The sequence below is a fragment of the Sinohyriopsis cumingii genome, chromosome 12 (genome assembly GCF_028554795.1).
Source record: "Sinohyriopsis cumingii isolate HCF-2022 chromosome 12, ASM2855479v2, whole genome shotgun sequence".
NCBI lineage: Eukaryota > Metazoa > Mollusca > Bivalvia > Unionida > Unionidae > Sinohyriopsis > Sinohyriopsis cumingii.
The window spans coordinates 41759663-41779356 of NC_142972.1; the positions used below are offsets into that span (position 1 = coordinate 41759663).

Here is a 19694-nt window from a genome sequence, read left to right on the forward strand (position 1 = left end):
CTTATCGGACGGAACTAAATTAGGTACAATTGTTAGTTACACTGATGGTGAGTTACCGCAGTGTATTTATTTAAGATATTCAATGCTCGCGTACTTTTCGATAAATTTATTATCGATGGTGAACAGATTTTCTAAATTTGCCGTTAGAGTCGCCACAGATTCGTTTTACGTCATCAAGAATACATGATTGTTAGAGCGGCTACATATTGGCGCTGATGCATCATGGGGCGAATGGAGAATAAAACAAAAACATATACTTAGTTATTCTGAATCTGCCAACGTATAAATCAAAGATATTAATTACAAAAATAATTAAATATCAAAATTGTCATCAGTACCAGCTGTATATGATCCCGTGGCTAGATATAATACTGTTTATCTCAACGGACCCTGAGGTTCTGGTAAAACAGCAAGTGTGATCGAATTATTTCCTCATAATTGTGTTGACATGATTGTTTTAACACCCACACACAGACTAGCCAGAGAAATGAACGAACGAGGAGTAAAATCGTGTACTTTTCAAAGCGTTTTTTGATGAAAAGGAGACGCATGGACTCCTGAACGAATGGGTGAAAAATATATTCCAAGGCTTATTATTTTGGATGAGATATGTACAGTGTCACTAGAAACACTAAAAATATTTCTTGATTGGCTATTGTTGAAGAATACTGCCATGTGTGGCGATCACGGCAAACCACCACCTTTTGTTGGATTGTCTCCACACGAATGGCTGAAAAATCTGTTGGATTATTATGAAGAAATAACTGATGATCACAGAGCGCTTGATCCAGAATTAAGAGAGTTTAAGAAATTAATCAGACTACAATAAAATAAAATTCAATGTGAAATAATGCGTGAGATAATTTTAGAAACTCTTATTAATGATTTTATACAAATGTGGAAACCAAGTGATTTGATAGCTGCAAGTAAAAAAGATAGTTCGTGATACACTTCAAAAACAATTATTTTTGTTACCATTGTGTTATCGACCAGCAGATACGCGACGACAGAATATCGACGTTGATATGCCAGGATCGTCAGAAAAAACAAAATCTTGTATTAAATTATATTGCTTTATTTTCTGTCAGTGTTGAGAGCGAGTTAACGCCTGACGGAGGAGCAGTTGAAAGTCAACAGATTACAGGTCTACCCGTAGATCTTACCACGCTAGAATTATATGTGTTGTGATACTCCAAATAGGAACAGTCGCTCGTTTTGTATCACCTTCAAGTTCAACGGTTTCATATAATATCTTACAGTAAGATTACCTAATACTGGTTGTTGTGAAAATTCATGTCGTTGTACAGGTATATCTTTTTTTGTAATCGTATTAATAGGTTTCATGGCAGTTGTTCGATTAATTTCATTATTTAACGCAGCTAGCACACTTAATAATCTTGCAACCCATTCGTAGGATCTTATATCTTTCTGAATTATTTTCTTCGTATATTGATATCCAAATAACCTTTCAGCAAGTGTTGGATTAAATCGTTCAAGAATTGCCTGATCACGATGAATTGCAGTATACCCACCTAAAACCCTACAATAAAGATTAAATGCATAACGTCTTATTTTCGAATACACTCGCAATAAAGGAGCGAACAATAACAGCAGTGACTGAGTCTTTGCAGTCACTCTTCATTAAACTAAGACAATAAATGTACAAACATGGTCTTACTTCCTTGTATTCACTTTTTATTCTCTTAAAATGCAAACATCGCAAAATAATCTGCAACAAATACTCTGTATTGAAATCTAGCCATCGTGCATCAAAGAATTTAGAGCATTCTGATGAGAATACATTAGGAAGAATAAGAAATAGGAGGGTTAGATTCCCTTACACGGGTGTAGGTCCAGGCCCCAGTTTCCTATGAAATGTATTTTTGAGTCTTGTGTAATATATGGGCAAAATATAGCACAAAGCGATGAAGAGTATTAGGAGCAAACATTTAATTATCGCTAATTCAGCGTTAGCTGTGTAACCCAATGCTCAGTTGATATAGGTCCTTCAGAGTTCAACATGATCCTTCTGAGATGAAAGGTCTTTCAGATAAAAGATGGAGAAGGTGGCGTCAGTCCTCCATCCTAAGGCCTGAATATGTCAGAGTGCAGTTTCACTCGAATGATAAGCTAGCAGCGATTGCTCTAACCTCGTATACCAAAATATTTTAAGAAATTAATGTCCCTGTGCTAATTTCGTGTATACTGAATGGACATCCCAACGAATTCAGTACAAAAGGGCCTTGACAGATATATTGTAATTTCTTCTCTGAATCAAAGACCAAGCGTGAGCTCTTCGGGTCGGCTCTGTACGTTAAGTTACCAAATAAGCAACCAAAATTACTTCGGGGGAAAAGGTACATGGAAGACTGCGGTTTGAAAAAAAAATTGGCACGCTCTCTCTATGAACGGGAGTCGGCTTTTGAATATAAATAAAGAAAGGGAACCATCTTGGCAGAACTGACATATTTCACTTGAGTGGAAAAATCGGGATTAATCTGCACTTGAATTCCCTCGGATTCTGACTGACAGTGGGAATCAGAGGGGTTGGGAGAAAGGTGCATGGATAGAAACCTTTCCGAAGCAGCGAAAGGGGCTTCGACTGTACAAAAATTCGGACCTGGGAATGGGAGATGAAGGCTGGCTTCTTGCCATCCCATCTCATCGCAAAAGAGCCAACTGTGAGTAAACCCAAAAGGTGCAAATGCAATGGAAAGACCTGGAGGGGTTATAAATGGACCACCCTTTGTAAATTGCACGATTCTGTCAAGGACCTGACCTTGATTGGGATGTATAGGAATGTAATATGGATTTATCAACAATGACGTTACCTAAGAAAATCCTAAACAAGAAGACAGGCATCCAATAATATTGTTCCCCTCTGCCTTCAAAGATAATTGATTACACTAGAGCTGTCCCGACGAATCCTATCCCCATTTCTTGATAACATTTCCTGCCAAGATCGAAAGGCATTCGGTATGGTTTTCATCTGCAGGAGGTTGATATGCACTCACGGATACTGAACGGATCAATCAAAATCCGCTCACTTTGAAGCAGGGCGGGAAATGGGCACACAAACTAATAATATTGGCATGCGTGCAAATCCTTATTTTTAGTGGATTGTCATGAGGTGCTAACATCGCTCATTTACTAGATGGGACTTCACGTAACCAGAAATATTGATCATCTATTCTAGCTTGCAAAGTATCTTGCCGCCAAAGTTTATTTACAAAAGCCTTATAAGCGGGTGTCCTAACCCGACAAGATTTGCAGTCGAGAAGACTCCATGAGGCGAAGAAATGCCAGGATAGAAGACATGGTGAGGGCAATATTCAACATACGATTCCAAAGGAGGTAAAAATTTGATTCAGAAAAGTTTGAATTCCGCATCGAATGGAGTGAGAACCTGCAGCACGATATGATTGGATCTGTCCTTCTTAATTAGATAATCATATGCGGGCAAAATCAGTAAATAATCTCGCTAATCTGACAGCAATGGTGAATGTTAAGAATTTAAATAAATCCCCGTACGAATTCCATAAATGATGTTATTACTGAGAATAAATGAAAAAAATTGAAATATGTAATAAGGTCGAATACTGAGATGTACGCCAAGTACTAATGACCATTAGAACAAAAATTTATAATTGTGTCGTAATGCTCGTCATACGACGAAATAGAGACAAATAATATTAGTACACAATAAGGATGAAGCAAAATTGAGAAAATAGATGCATTATATATATATATATATATATATATATATATATATATATATATATATATATATATATATATATATATATATATATATATATATATATATATTTCCTTGTGGACTGAGAACTCTTTCACATTTGAGAAAGAGCACCCAATGGAAAGCATTTGCGCGCCTCCATAATAAGCTTGCTGACATGAACGAACCAAAGTAGTGACTTTTGATTACAAATGAATGGATATGACGCCAATAGCTGCGTCCGAAGGAACAATATTCTCATATGACGTCCGTCTCGGTAAGCAGACGATGTTTTAGCAATTTTAATGATAGTATCAACCAAAAGACGTTGTTAATATATTAGTCTGCTCTGGATGGCTGGATTTACGTGGTAGCAGACAGACTCGAAGCATTGTGATCGGGCAATTTTTAGGAAGGTGAAACAATGAAACACCTCGGAGACACTTAAGCTGTAGCTGTTTATCCTAGCTGGTTTTCTTATTTGAGCTCCGATTAGTTCAAACACTTTGAGCAATTGCCATCATTGGCTGACACATAAAGCCACTACAAAATCGAGAAGTATTCCGCATGATCATGACACAGGATGGTGCGATTGATTAAGTATCCGGGATTTTGACACCGGGAGCTGTTTCGTTCATTTATCTATGCGTTAACTAACCTGGCACAAGTCTCTGATTCATGACAAAAAAAACAAAAATGAATCTTGTAGCAAGATTGTTGCAAACATGTTCGATGCTCGAACTTCGGATTAGAACTTGCACAGCATCGAGTATTTACATACGACCGGTAGAAGATTACTCAAAATGTCAATTGTCGCAAACGGATTAATATCTAGGTCATATATAACCGGAATTTTACTAGATATATTTAAATTCAAATAAAGTTGAAAATCAATCAGAACAAGGTTGAATACAGAATCAGACACATTTTTCATTCTCGATGGGTCGTTCACTTCTGAAGAACAGCTGTGAAGTAACTACTACAGAAGAAGAAACATGTATCATCCGAGAAGCTGCATCATTCTATATGTTGTCGTCTGCATAATAATCCGTACAAACTCGTCGACACTGATTTCCCCGTTCCCACTAGTATCTGCTTCCTCTAACATCTCTCGAATGGCTCTGTTAGATAAATGGACTTCAAGCTCGTCCACTGCTTTCCTGAGGTCTTCGAATACTATGTATCCTTTACCTTCCTCGTCTAACATCTTAAAACACTGAAATAGAAAGAAACGCGAGAGTTCATTTTGTTCAAAGTACACGCTATATTTACCATTCTGTGTACACCCGTCTATTTTTTCTGTTCCTTTTTAAGGAATGTTTTTCAGTTGCTTTCCTATTTTTGTCCCATATATTTGTTTCCGCTGGTGAGGTATTAATAAAAACAACTTACCAAAAAAAAAAGTATGTATACAAATGATATATATGCCAAGAGAAAGTATGTCTACTTTCTTTTTACTAATTTCTCAAAGGCATTGTCCTGACTGATGTTGTTTAACGGCACACCAGCTCATAAAAGACTAATTAGTGTTGAGCTAATGGAAATGCCTTGCACAAAGACACATGGTTTGTATAGAATTCGGACTTGCAACCCACTGGTTGCGAGTCATGGAGTATCACCTTTGAACCACCGAGGGTTCCTTCTTAACAGAACTCCGGATAGCAACATTATGACAGGCTTATTTATACATAGTTATGCATGCTAGAAAGCAATAACTAATTTTCCGAAGAGAAGGAGAACAAGAGGGAAAGATATTCAGAGACAAAGGAAATTATGAATGCAGTGATATTTCAAAGGTTATTTATACTGAAACGTGGTATACTAACAACTTACATGCAAAAGCACTGAAATAGATCCAAATTAGATTTTGTCCATGTCAGTCAGTGATAGTGATCTGGTTTGGCGTTAGCATATATTTTCCAGTAACGCTTTAGAACACGTTTAGTAAACTAAGAAGCTTTTGAAAACGAAGCCAACCAACAGAATAAAAACTATTTTAAAAATTAGATCGTCTGATTGGAGGAAAAAAAACATGAGGCACAAAATGTAGTAGATTTTTTTACATGTTTCGTAGCGATGTGTGCACATGCTTGTGTGCCACCGCGCGTTCGCGTGCGCGTGTGTCTGTGTGTATGTGAGAGAGAAAGAGAGAGAGAGAGAGAGTCAATATGTGTATGACAAACCTGCTCTATCTCGTCTTTAGGGTCGGGTCCGTCACTTTGAGATGTGATAATGAAATCCAGAAAATTGGCAAAAGTAACCTTTCCTTTATGATCAGTTGCTAACTCATCTGAAGTGAGAATATAAAACAATGAAACGAGAATAATTAGACAGAACCATTGCCTCTACACACATTCACACTGTTATGTATATTCAGTTTGTATTGTTTGTTGGCTTTTCTTAATGATTATATTGTAATAAACCTGTTATGTGGCATTTATATTTACGTCTCCGCTTATTGTATTGTTAGGTGTAAGTAAATACTTGTTTGATTATGGGAAGTTGGTGCTGGGGAGATATTTCCCAGCACGAATAATTAGGCACTTTCTAATAACAGATGTCATAATGTATAATATTCAAGAAACATTATGATAGTATGGATTAGCTTCATAAAAAGGGACTCTCCTTAATTTCTTAAGTTAGGGAATTCTCCGGATATGCTTTTAGCTATTCATGTTTAGTAGTTTAAGGTGGGGTCGGAGCCTGATAAAAAGTTTCCGGTTGGCATGGGACTAAGTAGTTCCTGTCGAAATTTAGAATTGTTGTTCGACTGTGCCTTTCAGAGTGAAATATTCACGACAGAGACCGATATTTTTACCATGGAATACTTGGAAAGGGTGCCCTGCCTTTATTTAGAGATGTCTTTCATAGTGGTTGTGAAAGCAGGTGGTGAAGGGCATGTGTAGCGTGTTTGTATTATGCGGTTCTGTGCTGTATTTTTGTCTAACTCTGAGCTGCGATCGGAAGTATCAATGTTCGTACTTTTACCTAGTGAAGAAGCCATGCAAATGTGAAGCTATGATTGCTTATTTGTAGTTATTGGTTGATTGTAGAAAGCGCTTGTAGTCTGTACGTTAAGAAACTTCAGTTGACAATGACTGCAGTCATAAAGTCCTTGGAAATAGTGGAAAACAAGAGACTTGCGTGTATATGTTATGTATATCTGTATATAGTCATTGACCGTTGTCCAAAATCAACTTAATGATGTATCTGACCAGTGACATGTTTTTGTTGTTTGTAATAAAGGCACATCAACACATTCAATACTGGAATTTATTTTGAACACAACTAGAATTCAGCTGGAACTTCATACATATGGACTTTTGATATAACATTTAAGACTTGTGATAGAACATTTAGGACATGTGATAGATCATTTGGACTTGTGATATAACATTTGGACTTGTGATATAACATTTGGACTTGTGACAGAACATTTAGGACTTGTGATTGAACATTTAGGACTACTTGGGATCTTATTCACAATTCTGTTAATTTTGTTTCTTCAATTTTTACTTTGTATTCTATGGAAATGATTTATTGGTTGAAATTTACACAATTTTGTGGTTTTTGCTCTGTTAGTTAATTTAAGACCATAGAGTCATAAAACACTCATTCCTTATGTATTGGTGTATGGTTTTGCACGCCCCCTTATACCACAGTATAAGTACTCTGTTCTGTGAAGTTGGATTACTGACACCAGCTGTTCATCTTTTTTCCATTGTTATATCGAATGCTCCTTGTCCGGATCTTATCGATTATAAATCATTCGACCAAGCTAAGGGTTTTTTCCAAATGTATAGGTGATAAGATGGCTCTTCATTTAATTGAACTTCTAATTTTTAAACTCTCCTAATCAATTATATGGTGTCTTATCAACTCCAGTTCCATCCGTTTCGGTTAACTAGCTATAAAAAAATAAATGGCAGTAATCCATCTTTATTGCTTTTGATGTATTTTTGCTAATCATTGGCGGAAGGGACCGTGCATGTTCCGACTGCAGGCTGTGGGCAAATAACTCTAGGTAGATCAACATCGGAAGTATGCATATACTCGATTTTCTGGTCTATTCGACTTGGCAAAAATAAACATTATCTAGTTATTCAGTATGAATATATTTGTCATGAGTGTTTTCATTCAGGCTTTTACTCAAAAACACCTGTATGCACACATGCCAAAACTAAAACTGACCCCTAAGTCAACCAGAGACTATTATCATTGTCTTAAAAATAAAATGAATCTAACACTTTTGTTTCCAGACACATACCAATCATTCCCTGGAAAATCTCTTTCTTTGCTCTAAATCCCAGCATCGCAGCCAATTGACGAACATCTTTCGCTTTTATGTATCTGAAAACGAGATTAAAAGAACGTTTAACAATTAAATGGAAAATATAAAACATTTGCTCATTTCAACCAAATAGTAAATATATGCTCGTGCGCCGATTTCTGAATAGATTTGAAAGCAAGTGTCTCGATCACAATGGTTGCGTGTGCTCGAGATAAACAAAGAAAGCAATAAGTAAACATGCAGAATTAAAGCATGGAATTTATTCTTTTGAATTACTTCCCAAAAATTCGAAGACATCATGGAATACAAATCAGGGTAGATTTATTTCAATGTGACTTATTTAATAACTGAAGCCTGCCGAATTTTTATAATTTTTGAACCAGAAGGCATTGCTGAAAGCCGGTGGCTGCACTGGCTTGCAATTGCAAATTGTTCCCGCGTATTTGTATGCAGTTTGGTACCCACTTTTTGGTATCACTTTTGCGATCTCGGATTCGAGTCATCCTCATTTCTATTAGATCTAGAGGAAGGTAAGTTGCCTCTATTTTCGGTATTCTTCGGTTTAATTAAGTTTAAAGAACATCTCCTGCCTGACAATATTTGGTCTGGTACTAAGGTCTTGTTCGACAATTAAACTAACTCATAACCAAATATTAACCGGAGAATGGTGGACGGGTGCAAAAAAGTAATGTTAAGTAAATTTTAAACCTTTCTACCAAACTCATAGATTACTGAAGCTGCCAGCAAAATAATGAATACATCATAAAAGTATGGAAATGAGGTAAACATCAACTTTGTTAAGTCTGCATAATTCTAATTTGGTCATTGGAGTAAACTTTGCGCTATTTGAACCGAGGCACTAAAAACAAAACTTTAATTCAACGGGAGAGGTAGAGCAATACACGGAAACTGTATTGGCTTCATACCAGAAATAATGTTTTATGCTCATACCGCCTTCAGCGGGGGCATCTTGACGGTTGGTCAACTCTTTCTGTACGTCCGTCCTGACAACGTTTTAGGAAGAATACGCCAAAACAAGTTAAGGTAGTTAAATGAAATGTTGCTTGCATTTTTAATTTTTGGGATTGAGACATTTTGTTTGACAAATACTTTGTTAGTACGACACAGCAAACACAACTTGAGGTAGACAAGTAAAATTTGTTATGCATCTATGTAACAGTATGTAAATAACCTGATTGGAATTCCATGTGTGTAACAGTATGTAAAACTAATCTGATTGGAATTGGATGTATGTAACAAAATGTGAAAAACTGATTGGAATTGTATGTATATAACAATATGTAAATAACCTGATTAGAATTGTATGTATGTAACAATTTGTAAATCAAAATCGGATTGGAATTGTATCTATGTAACAACATGTAAACAAAATCTGATTGGAATGGTATGTATGTAACAATATGTAACAAAATATCTTATTGGAATTGTATGTATGTAGCAATATTTAAAAAAAACATGATTGGAATTGCATGTATGTAACAATTTTATGTAAATAACCTGATTGGAATTTGCATGTATGTATCAATATGTAAATAACCTGATTGGAATTTCCATGCATGTATCAATATGTAAATAACCTGATTGGAATTGCATGCATGTATCAATATGTAAATAACCTGATTGGAATTGCATGCATGTATCAATATGTAAATAACCTGATTGGAATTTTCATGTATGTATCAATATGTAAATAACCTGATTGGAATTGCATGTATGTATCAATATGTAAATAACCTGATTGGAATTGCATGCATGTATCAATATGTAAATAACCTGATTGGAATTTTCATGTATGTATCAATATGTAAATAACCTGATTGGAATTGCATGTATGTATCAATATGTAAATAACCTGATTGGAATTGCATGTATGTATCAATATGTAAATAGCCTGATTGGAATTGCATGTATGTATCAATATGTAAATAACCTGATTGGAATTGCATGTATGTATCAATATGTAAATAACCTGATTGGAATTTTCATGACCTGATTGGAATTGCATGTATGTATCAATATGTAAATAACCTGATTGGAATTTGCATGCATGTATCAATATGTAAATAACCTGATTGGAATTGCATGTATGTATCAATATGTAAATAACCTGATTGGAATTGCATGTATGTATCAATATGTAAATAACCTGATTGGAATTGCATGTATGTATCGATATGTAAATAACCAGATTGGAATTGCATGTATGTATCAATATGTAAATAACCTGATTGGAATTGCATGTATGTATCAATATGTAAATAACCTGATTGGAATTGCATGTATGTATCAATATGTAAATAACCTCATTGGAATTTGCATGTATGTATCAATATGTAAATAACCTGATTGGAATTGCATGCATGTATCAATATGTAAATAACCTGATTGGAATTGCATGTATGTATCAATATGTAAATAGCCTGATTGGAATTGCATGCATGTATCAATATGTAAATAGCCTGATTGGAATTTGCATGTATGTATCAGTATGTAAATAACCTGATTGGAATTTTCATGTATGTATCAATATGTAAATAACCTGATTGGAATTGCATGTATGTATCAATATGTAAATAACCTGATTGGAATTGCATGCATGTATCAATATGTAAATAACCTGATTGGAATTGCATGTATGTATTAATATGTAAATAGCCAGATTGGAATTGCATGTATGTATCAATATGTAAATAACCTGATTGGAATTTTCATGTATGTATTAATATGTAAATAACCTGATTGGAATTGCATGTATGTATCAATATGTAAATAACCTGATTGGAATTGCATGCATGTATCAATATGTAAATAACCTGATTGGAATTTGCATGTATGTATCAATATGTAAATAACCTGATTGGAATTGCATGCATGTATCAATATGTAAATAACCTGATTGGAATTGCATGTATGTATCAATATGTAAATAACCAGATTGGAATTGCATGTATGTATCAATATGTAAATAACCTGATTGGAATTGCATGCATGTATCAATATGTAAATAACCTGATTGGAATTTGCATGCATGTATCAATATGTAAATAACCTGACTGGAATTGCATGCATGTATCAATATGTAAATAACCTGATTGGAATTTGCATGTATGTATCAATACGTAAATAACCTGATTGGAATTGCATGTATATATCAATATGTAAATAACCTGATTGGAATTGCATGTATGTATCAATATGTAAATAACCTGATTGGAATTTTCATGTATGTATTAATATGTAAATAACCAGATTGGAATTTTCATGTATGTATCAATATGTAAAAAACCAGATTGGAATTGCATGCATGTAACAATTTTATGTAAATAATCTGATTGGAATTGCATGTATGTATCAATATGTAAATAACCTGATTGGAATTTTCATGTATGTATTAATATGTAAATAACCAGATTGGAATTTTCATGTATGTATTAATATGTAAATAATCAGATTGGAATTTGCATGTATGTATCAATATGTAAATAACCTGATTGGAATTGCATGCATGTATCAATATGTAAATAACCTGATTGGAATTTGCATGTATGTATCAATATGTAAATAACCTGATTGGAATTCGCATGTATGTATCAATATGTAAATAACCTGATTGGAATTGCATGCATGTATCAATATGTAAATAACCTGGTTGGAATTGCATGCATGTATCAATATGTAAATAGCCTGATTGGAATTGCATGCATGTATCAATATGTAAATAACCTGATTGGAATTGCATGTATATATCAATATGTAAATAACCTGATTGGAATTGCATGTATGTATCAATATGTAAATAACCTGACTGGAATTTGCATGTATGTATCAATATGTAAATAACCTGACTGGAATTTGCATGTATGTATCAATATGTAAATAACCTGATTGGAATTCGCATGTATGTATCAATATGTAAATAACCTGATTGGAATTTGCATGTATGTATCAATACGTAAATAACCTGACTGGAATTTGCATGTATATATCAATATGTAAATAACCTGATTGGAATTTGCATGTATGTATCAATATGTAAATAACCTGACTGGAATTTGCATGTATGTATCAATATGTAAATAACCTGACTGGAATTTGCATGTATGTATCAATATGTAAATAACCTGATTGGAATTTGCATGTATGTATCAATATGTAAATAACCTGACTGGAATTTGCATGTATGTATCAATATGTAAATAACCTGATTGGAATTCGCATGTATGTATCAATATGTAAATAACCTGATTGGAATTTGCATGTATGTATCAATATGTAAATAACCTGACTGGAATTTGCATGTATGTATCAATATGTAAATAACCTGATTGGAATTTGCATGTATGTATCAATATGTAAATAACCTGACTGGAATTTGCATGTATGTATCAATATGTAAATAACCTGATTGGAATTCGCATGTATGTATCAATATGTAAATAACCTGATTGGAATTGCATGCATGTATCAATATGTAAATAGCCTGATTGGAATTGCATGCATGTATCAATATGTAAATAGCCTGATTGGAATTGCATGTATGTATTAATATGTAAATAACCTGATTGGAATTGCATGTATGTAACAATTTTATGTAAATAACCTGATTGGAATTGCATGCATGTATCAATATGTAAATAACCAGACTGGAATTGCATGTATGTATCAGTATGTAAATAACCTGATTGGAATTTTCATGTATGTATCAATATGTAGATAACCTGATTGGAATTGCATGCATGTATCAATATGTAAATAGCCTGATTGGAATTGCATGTATGTATCAGTATGTAAATAACCTGATTGGAATTTGCATGTATGTATCAATATGTAAATAACCTGATTGGAATTGCATGTATGTATCAGTATGTAAATAACCTGATTGGAATTTGCATGTATGTATCAATATGTAAATAACCTGATTGGAATTGCATGTATGTATCAATATGTAAATAACCTGATCGGAATTGCATGTATGTATCAATATGTAAATAACCTGATTGGAATTGCATGCATGTATCAATATGTAAATAACCTGATTGGAATTGCATGTATGTATCAATATGTAAATAACCTGATTGGAATTGCATGTATGTATCAGTATGTAAATAACCTGATTGGAATTGCATGTATGTATCAATATGTAAATAACCTGATTGGAATTGCATGTATGTATCAATATGTAAATAACCTGATTGGATTTTGCATGTATGTATCAATATGTAAATAACCTGATTGGAATTGCATGTATGTATCAATATGTAAATAACCTGATTGGAATTGCATGTATGTATCAGTATGTAAATAACCTGATTGGAATTGCATGTATGTATCAATATGTAAATAACCTGATTGGAATTACATGTATGTATCAATATGTAAATAACCTGATTGGATTTTGCATGTATGTATCAATATGTAAATAACCTGATTGGAATTACATGTATGTATCAATATGTAAATAACCTGATTGGAATTTGCATGTATGTATCAATATGTAAATAACCTTGTTGGAATTGCATGTATGTATCAATATGTAAATAACCTGATTGGAATTGCATGCATGTATCAATATGTAAATAACCTGATTGGAATTTGCATGTATGTATCAATATGTAAATAACCTTGTTGGAATTGCATGTATGTATCAATATGTAAATAACCTGATTGGAATTGCATGTTTGTATCAATATGTAAATAACCTTGTTGGAATTGCATATGTGTAACAATATTGCAAATGAGTTTCTTTACCGAGCGAATCCAACACTGAATTCTGCTAGAAGTACATTGTTTTCCCCTTATTTCTACTGACTTGCCGATAACAACCGTTGAACACTGGAAGTTCTAATAACGCTCCAAGACTATAAATAATTTTCCCATAATCAATGAATGACCACAAAACATCCTAACTTCATATTTGCATAAACAACTTCACAATTGCATGGCAACCTTACAACTGCATGGTTTCTATTTGTTAAATTTCCGTAACGTAGGGCCAGTACTTAAATACCATTAAATACAAATCACCACTCAAACACCAAATACAGGGAACTATTTTCCTACTCTGTCTCTGGGCCAGTCAAATCACGATTATAATCCTGACTTTACCTGTATCACTCCACTATATTTACCATCATAGCAACAATGAAAGGCGTCTCCAGAAAATGAACAATCCTTTCTACATTATTCCATTGTACAAAATAGCAGTCCCTGTCACAAATACTTTACACAATCGATCAACGCCTTTAGATTTACGTAGCCCTCAGCTCTGACCTGAACGCACAACGACGCTTAACCATGGCATCATGTAATCTCATCAACACTTCTTTCTGTGACGTTTGTCCCTCGATATTGGTTAATTAATCGGGCTGAGGAATATGTCCCCAACTTCCCATAATCAAAGAACTAAATCACCAAAATCTAATGCATTTATAAAATGGAAGCGTAAATACAAATGGCACATACCCTTGATTTTTTACAATATATTAATAACCTGATTGGAATTGCATGTTTGTAACCATGTGTAAATATCCTAGTTGGAATTATATGTATGCAACACCATGTAAATAACCTGAATGGAATTGTATGTATGTAACAATATGTAAATACTCTAAATGGAATTGCTTGTCTGTAACCATATGTCAGTAACCTTAATGGAAATGCATGTTTGTAACAATATGTAACTAAACCATCAGAATTGACTAACATGGTGTCAAAATATGTAAATATCCAAGATGGAATTGGATGTGTGTAACAATGTGTAAATAACCTGATTGGAATTGCATGTATGTATCAATATGTAAATAACCTGATTGGAATTGCATGTATGTATGAATATGTAAATATCCAAGATGGAATTGGATGTGTGTAACAATATGTAAATAACCTGATTGGAATTGGATGTGTGTAACAATATGTAAATAACCTGATTGGAATTGGATGTCTGAATTACACGCGTGTAGCAATATGTAAATGACCTGATTGGAATTGCATGTCTGAATTACACGTGTGCAGCAATATGTAAATGACCTGATTGGAATTGCATGTCTGAATTACACGTGCGTAGCAATATGTAAATGACCTGATTGGAATTGCATGTCTGAATTACACGTGCGTAGCAATATGCAAATGACCTGATTGGAATTGCATTTCTGAATTACACGTGTGTAGCAATATGTAAATGACCTGATTGGAATTGCATGTCTGTAACCATATATCAGTAACCTTGTTGGAATTGCATGTATGTAACAATAAGTAATTAACCAAATTGGAATTACACGTGTGTAGCAATATGTAAATGACCTGATTGGAATTGCGTTTATGTAACAATATGTAAATAACCAGATTGGAATTGCATGCTTTTATTGCAAATCTTCAATATTTTCAAATTATTCAACTTTTTGGACTTTTTCTGCATTGGGGGCATACGTGTTTACCAGCACAGATCTAGTTTTATTACATCTCAACTAAGCGATGAATTGTAACAAAGCAAACCTTTTCTCCTACTGTGGGGGCATACTTGTTTTCATTCACATATCAAGTTTTGTTACATCTTCTCAAGTAAGCGCTGCCTTGCAAGAAGCCAAAGCGTTCCGTCTGGACTGGAACAAACGTGTTTACGATCACAGATTAAGTTTTGAACACATCTTTAAAGTGAATGCAGAACTTCCACAAACCAGATAAATATAAGTATTTGTTGTTAACTTCAATCGAATCTAACTTATCAGCGCAATTTAAAGATGGAAGTGTCTAACCTCTATACATGTTAAAATAGTGACACCCGTTAGTGATCGAAACGATATTAAAAATGCTAATAACTAATTGAATTTTAATAGTATTTAAAATCAAACATGGTAAACCGGAAATATTTGGCAAAATGAAACTCCAGGACTTATATCAATTCCCACCAACCTAACTCTCCGTTGACAAATGGCTTATGATTTTGAAATCGTTGTGCACATTTTGCGTCTTAATGTAAGTTGATGCTGCTAACTCAGTAATTGCGTGGTGTCAGTCTACATCAATATTCCAAAAGCATGTATTTGAAAGTGTAATGTTTCTTATCTGTAGTGCTCTCGGAGGCGATACGTGATATTGACATATTTTTGCACGCAAACACTAATGTACGCACGGACATAGTGTATATATACCTACCCCTTTCCTCGGATATCAAACATATCGAATACAATCTTCAAATCCCGAATTTCTTGTGTAGTCAACTGTGTTATTATTTTATCTGGGAGGTCAAATTCGTTCGAGATCTTTTTAGGGGCTATAAATTCTTCAGCTAATTCAATCAAGTGTGGTGTTTCTCTCTTTAACTTGGAGCCGTACTTTTCATCAATGCCTTCTTGTAACTTGGCTTTCTCTTTTCGAAGCTTGTTCTTTTCCTCGTCCGTAGCTTCGCGTTCCTCCTCTCCCATTATGTGCTGGAGTGCTTTCTTTCCTTTTGCAGCGTCCGGCCGGATCTGTATTCCTTTTGCTCTTTGCAGTTGTCCCAACTTTTCCCTTACTTTGCTTATCTCTCGTAATTTCTGCACTCTTTCCATTTCTTCCTTCTCATCGTCTTGTTTTTTGTACCTTTCTAGTTCCAACTTTATGATTTCCAGGTGGTTCTCCTGCTTTTCATCTTTGCCGAACACAACTGGATCACTGGACACAAAACTGACCCTACCTTTCACTTTTTTCGCCTTTTTCTCTGAAAGGTCCATACCACCGCTGATAGTGGGAGTAACTGTATGCGGTCGTGGACGTCGGACTCGGTTTTTGTTAGTCTCTGAAATTCCAACTAAAGCTTCACTGCTCCCATTTTGAATTTTAGAACATATTTCTGGATTAAGCATTTTTATCACGTCTTAAATTTCACAGCAGACAATTTACTGAAATATATTACTTAGTCCGTAATGAAACATTGTCTGCAGTTATTGTTTACAAAATAAAGAAGGAAGTTTATGGTCTCATCATCTGGGTATCAGACGACAAAGGCAGGCAGATGGAATTCCGAAAATTATCCACGGCGCAATGGTGATCGATGATCCTTACAACAAAATCGTCATTTTGTTCAATATTGGATCAATTGACACTAGCTAAAACACGTGTATGAAGCATATGTGAAGACTGACAACCATATAGCAACTGTATTGCCGTCGATATATCTACCTGACCTCATTTGCCGAAATGATCGATACTTCAGAACATTAAATAAGGACTCTTAAAGACGTTCAAATATCTGGTTATATATTCTTGGTTCATGCCACATCGAAGCTAACACGAATGTCGTATTCCAGTCAAATCCTGCTTTTTCCCATGTTGTTTCTTATCGCTCTTTGCCAAACAAAGAGGTGTATATTTGCTTTGAAATAATTGAATCGTCGAGCGTTTTGTTTACAAATGATAAAATTCAATGCATAGCAGTCTCGCTTTTGATAAAATGTGAAGCTAGCTAGAATAGGCTGCGATACGTCCCGTGGGGACCAAATAATGATGATGAAATCTGTGTATCATCAAACAGTGGTCTTGTACAGTAGAAAGTAAGAAATTTTCAAAATTGCTGCCATTACACGCATCCTGACAGAACATGATATTAAGCTTGTTCCGTCAATTTCTATTTAAACAGATTGTTCTCCTTTGAATAAATGGTGTGTGCCATCTATGGATTGTATCTGGTATAGCCTTTTTGTTCGAAATCGTAATTTGTCAAATATTAAATAACTATTGGTACTAGAAACGCATCTTGTATAATATATTTGGAATAGATATAGAGACAAACTCAGTCTGAAAAATGTTATCCATTATATATTTTTTCATAAGAATAACACTTACGATGATGAGGGCTTTTTGTTTAAGTGAAGCAACTGTAACAAATGCATGATACCAATCGGAAGATCCCTGGCCTTTTCCACTACCTTTGGATCAACATCAGTTATTTCCGCGTGATAAAAATATGCCTCAGATGTATGTCTGCGCAGTAATGTTTAGAAAGAAAATCATACCGTTTGATCGCCGAAAATTTCTCCACAAAAAGGAAACCGCAATACCTTAGGACCACATTGGTTATTTCTGCGATTGGATGGCTATATGATTGACTGAACTGTCACAAATGAATAAATAGTTCGATCATTCGTAACATAAGAATTTTGATTGACTTCGAAGGTGCAAATGCTAGAACGTAAATAATGGCCATTTTGTACAACTTCAACCCCGTGGTCGCAATTACGTCATATAATAACCTCATAAAGCCACAATGAATAGACGACGTGTCAATACTGACAGCAGCGTATGCAATAGCTGGACACAACTGAAACCGGGTGTTGTTCAATTGTTTCTTTTACTCGTTGACAATGTTATTTGTACGTACTTGAAAATGGTTAAGTTGCTTGTATGCCGTGAAGTCAAACATCGGCACGGTTACCGTCTGCAGTAATTCTCAACGCTTGGCTTACAAAATAGCATTAAACAACGTTATGCTATATTAATTACGAGCTTTATTAACACAGTTCACTTTTCCTGGAATTTTTTTATCCATAAATTCGTGCTCGATTACGGAAAATCATAATCGGTCTCTTGGTAGTTTGAATTTTCCGAACTTAAAATATTTGTATTAATCGTCAACCCTATTTAACTGTAAAACAAGCGACATGATACAAGCTTTTTTTCTCCCAGTGACTACGAATGCAGTTATAAAATTTGTATGAATAATGCCACCAACTGAGTTAGCTGATATTCACTTGAACGGACACTCAAAGTAAGCTCGTACACAACTTTGGTACTAGATAGATAATGGAAGTATTCCTTTCCGCACATCGACACAATTAACCGTCTTCGATGTCGATAATTATGAGTAAATATCAAAATTATAACATGATTGATTATACATGGAAAATTGCATATCCATGAGAAATAAATCTTAAAGTGTTATAAAATTAATATCATTCCTTTCGAGAGAGTGAGTACGTTATTATGTGATTGCCGGGATGTAATTTTTGGGTAATAGTATGTCATGGAAAATTAATCGAAATCGTACAGAAACGAAAGAAAAGAACAACAATAATAAAGTTCAAGAATATTTTAATTATAAGAATAGCAATAATATCGATCTAAAGTTACCCGTAAATAAAGTGCGTGAAACCCCTTGACTTCTACATGACAAACATGCACTGGTTTTTGCAATGCAGTATAGTTCTGAATTCTACCTATGTATCAGTTATTGAACGATGTATCCGGTATTGTTCAATTAAACAATAACCAGTCTGATCATCTTTTTGTCTGTTTTACAACAAAGCCGAATAATCTTTGAAAATTACACACGCGCAGTCACCCTTCTCACAAAGCTGAACATTATCGCGATTTATACTGCATCTCTGACTTACCCGGAGCTCTTGTTTTATAATAAAATTTGAATAAATCCTTTGCCAGAAAGCTATCCAAACCATCTCTGCTTGAACAAAAAGGACACATTCAAGCAGGAAATCACAGATAAGCAATACTGTAATACTTCAAATATCGAAGCACGATTTTGCCACGAATAAAATAGCAGTCATTTACGCTGGTTTTCATTATATTCCTAGACAGTGGGTGTCTTTAGAAGCCCTTAGTACGAAAATAAATTTTGGATGTCTTGTCATTTAAAATGCATTTAAAAGATTGATC

The 19694-nt window shown here is 34.4% G+C and overlaps 1 protein-coding gene across 1 annotated transcript; it reads right to left on the reverse strand.

Annotated features, from left to right (window-relative positions):
- Positions 1–3836: 3836 nt before the first annotated feature.
- LOC149786328 (uncharacterized) lies at positions 3837–17255 on the reverse strand. Its single transcript, XM_089978184.1, has 4 exons — positions 16200–17255; positions 8004–8086; positions 5920–6026; positions 3837–4952 (listed from the first exon to the last, which is right to left on the reverse strand). Exons 1-4 carry the CDS (start codon positions 16886–16888, stop codon positions 4737–4739), a joined length of 1095 nt encoding a protein of 364 aa, XP_089834310.1. The 5' UTR covers positions 16889–17255; the 3' UTR covers positions 3837–4736.
- Positions 17256–19694: the final 2439 nt, after the last annotated feature.

Coding starts and splice junctions, on each gene's coding strand:
- LOC149786328 (XM_089978184.1), bottom strand. CDS start 16,888: ATGCTTAATCCAGAAATATGTTCTAAAATTCAAAATGGGAGCAGTGAA. Junction 6,027..8,003: donor GATTTTCCAGGGAATGATTG/GTATGTGTCTGG, acceptor TTCTCACTTCAG/ATGAGTTAGCAACTGATCAT. Junction 4,953..5,919: donor CTAAAGACGAGATAGAGCAG/GTTTGTCATACA, acceptor TTTCTATTTCAG/TGTTTTAAGATGTTAGACGA.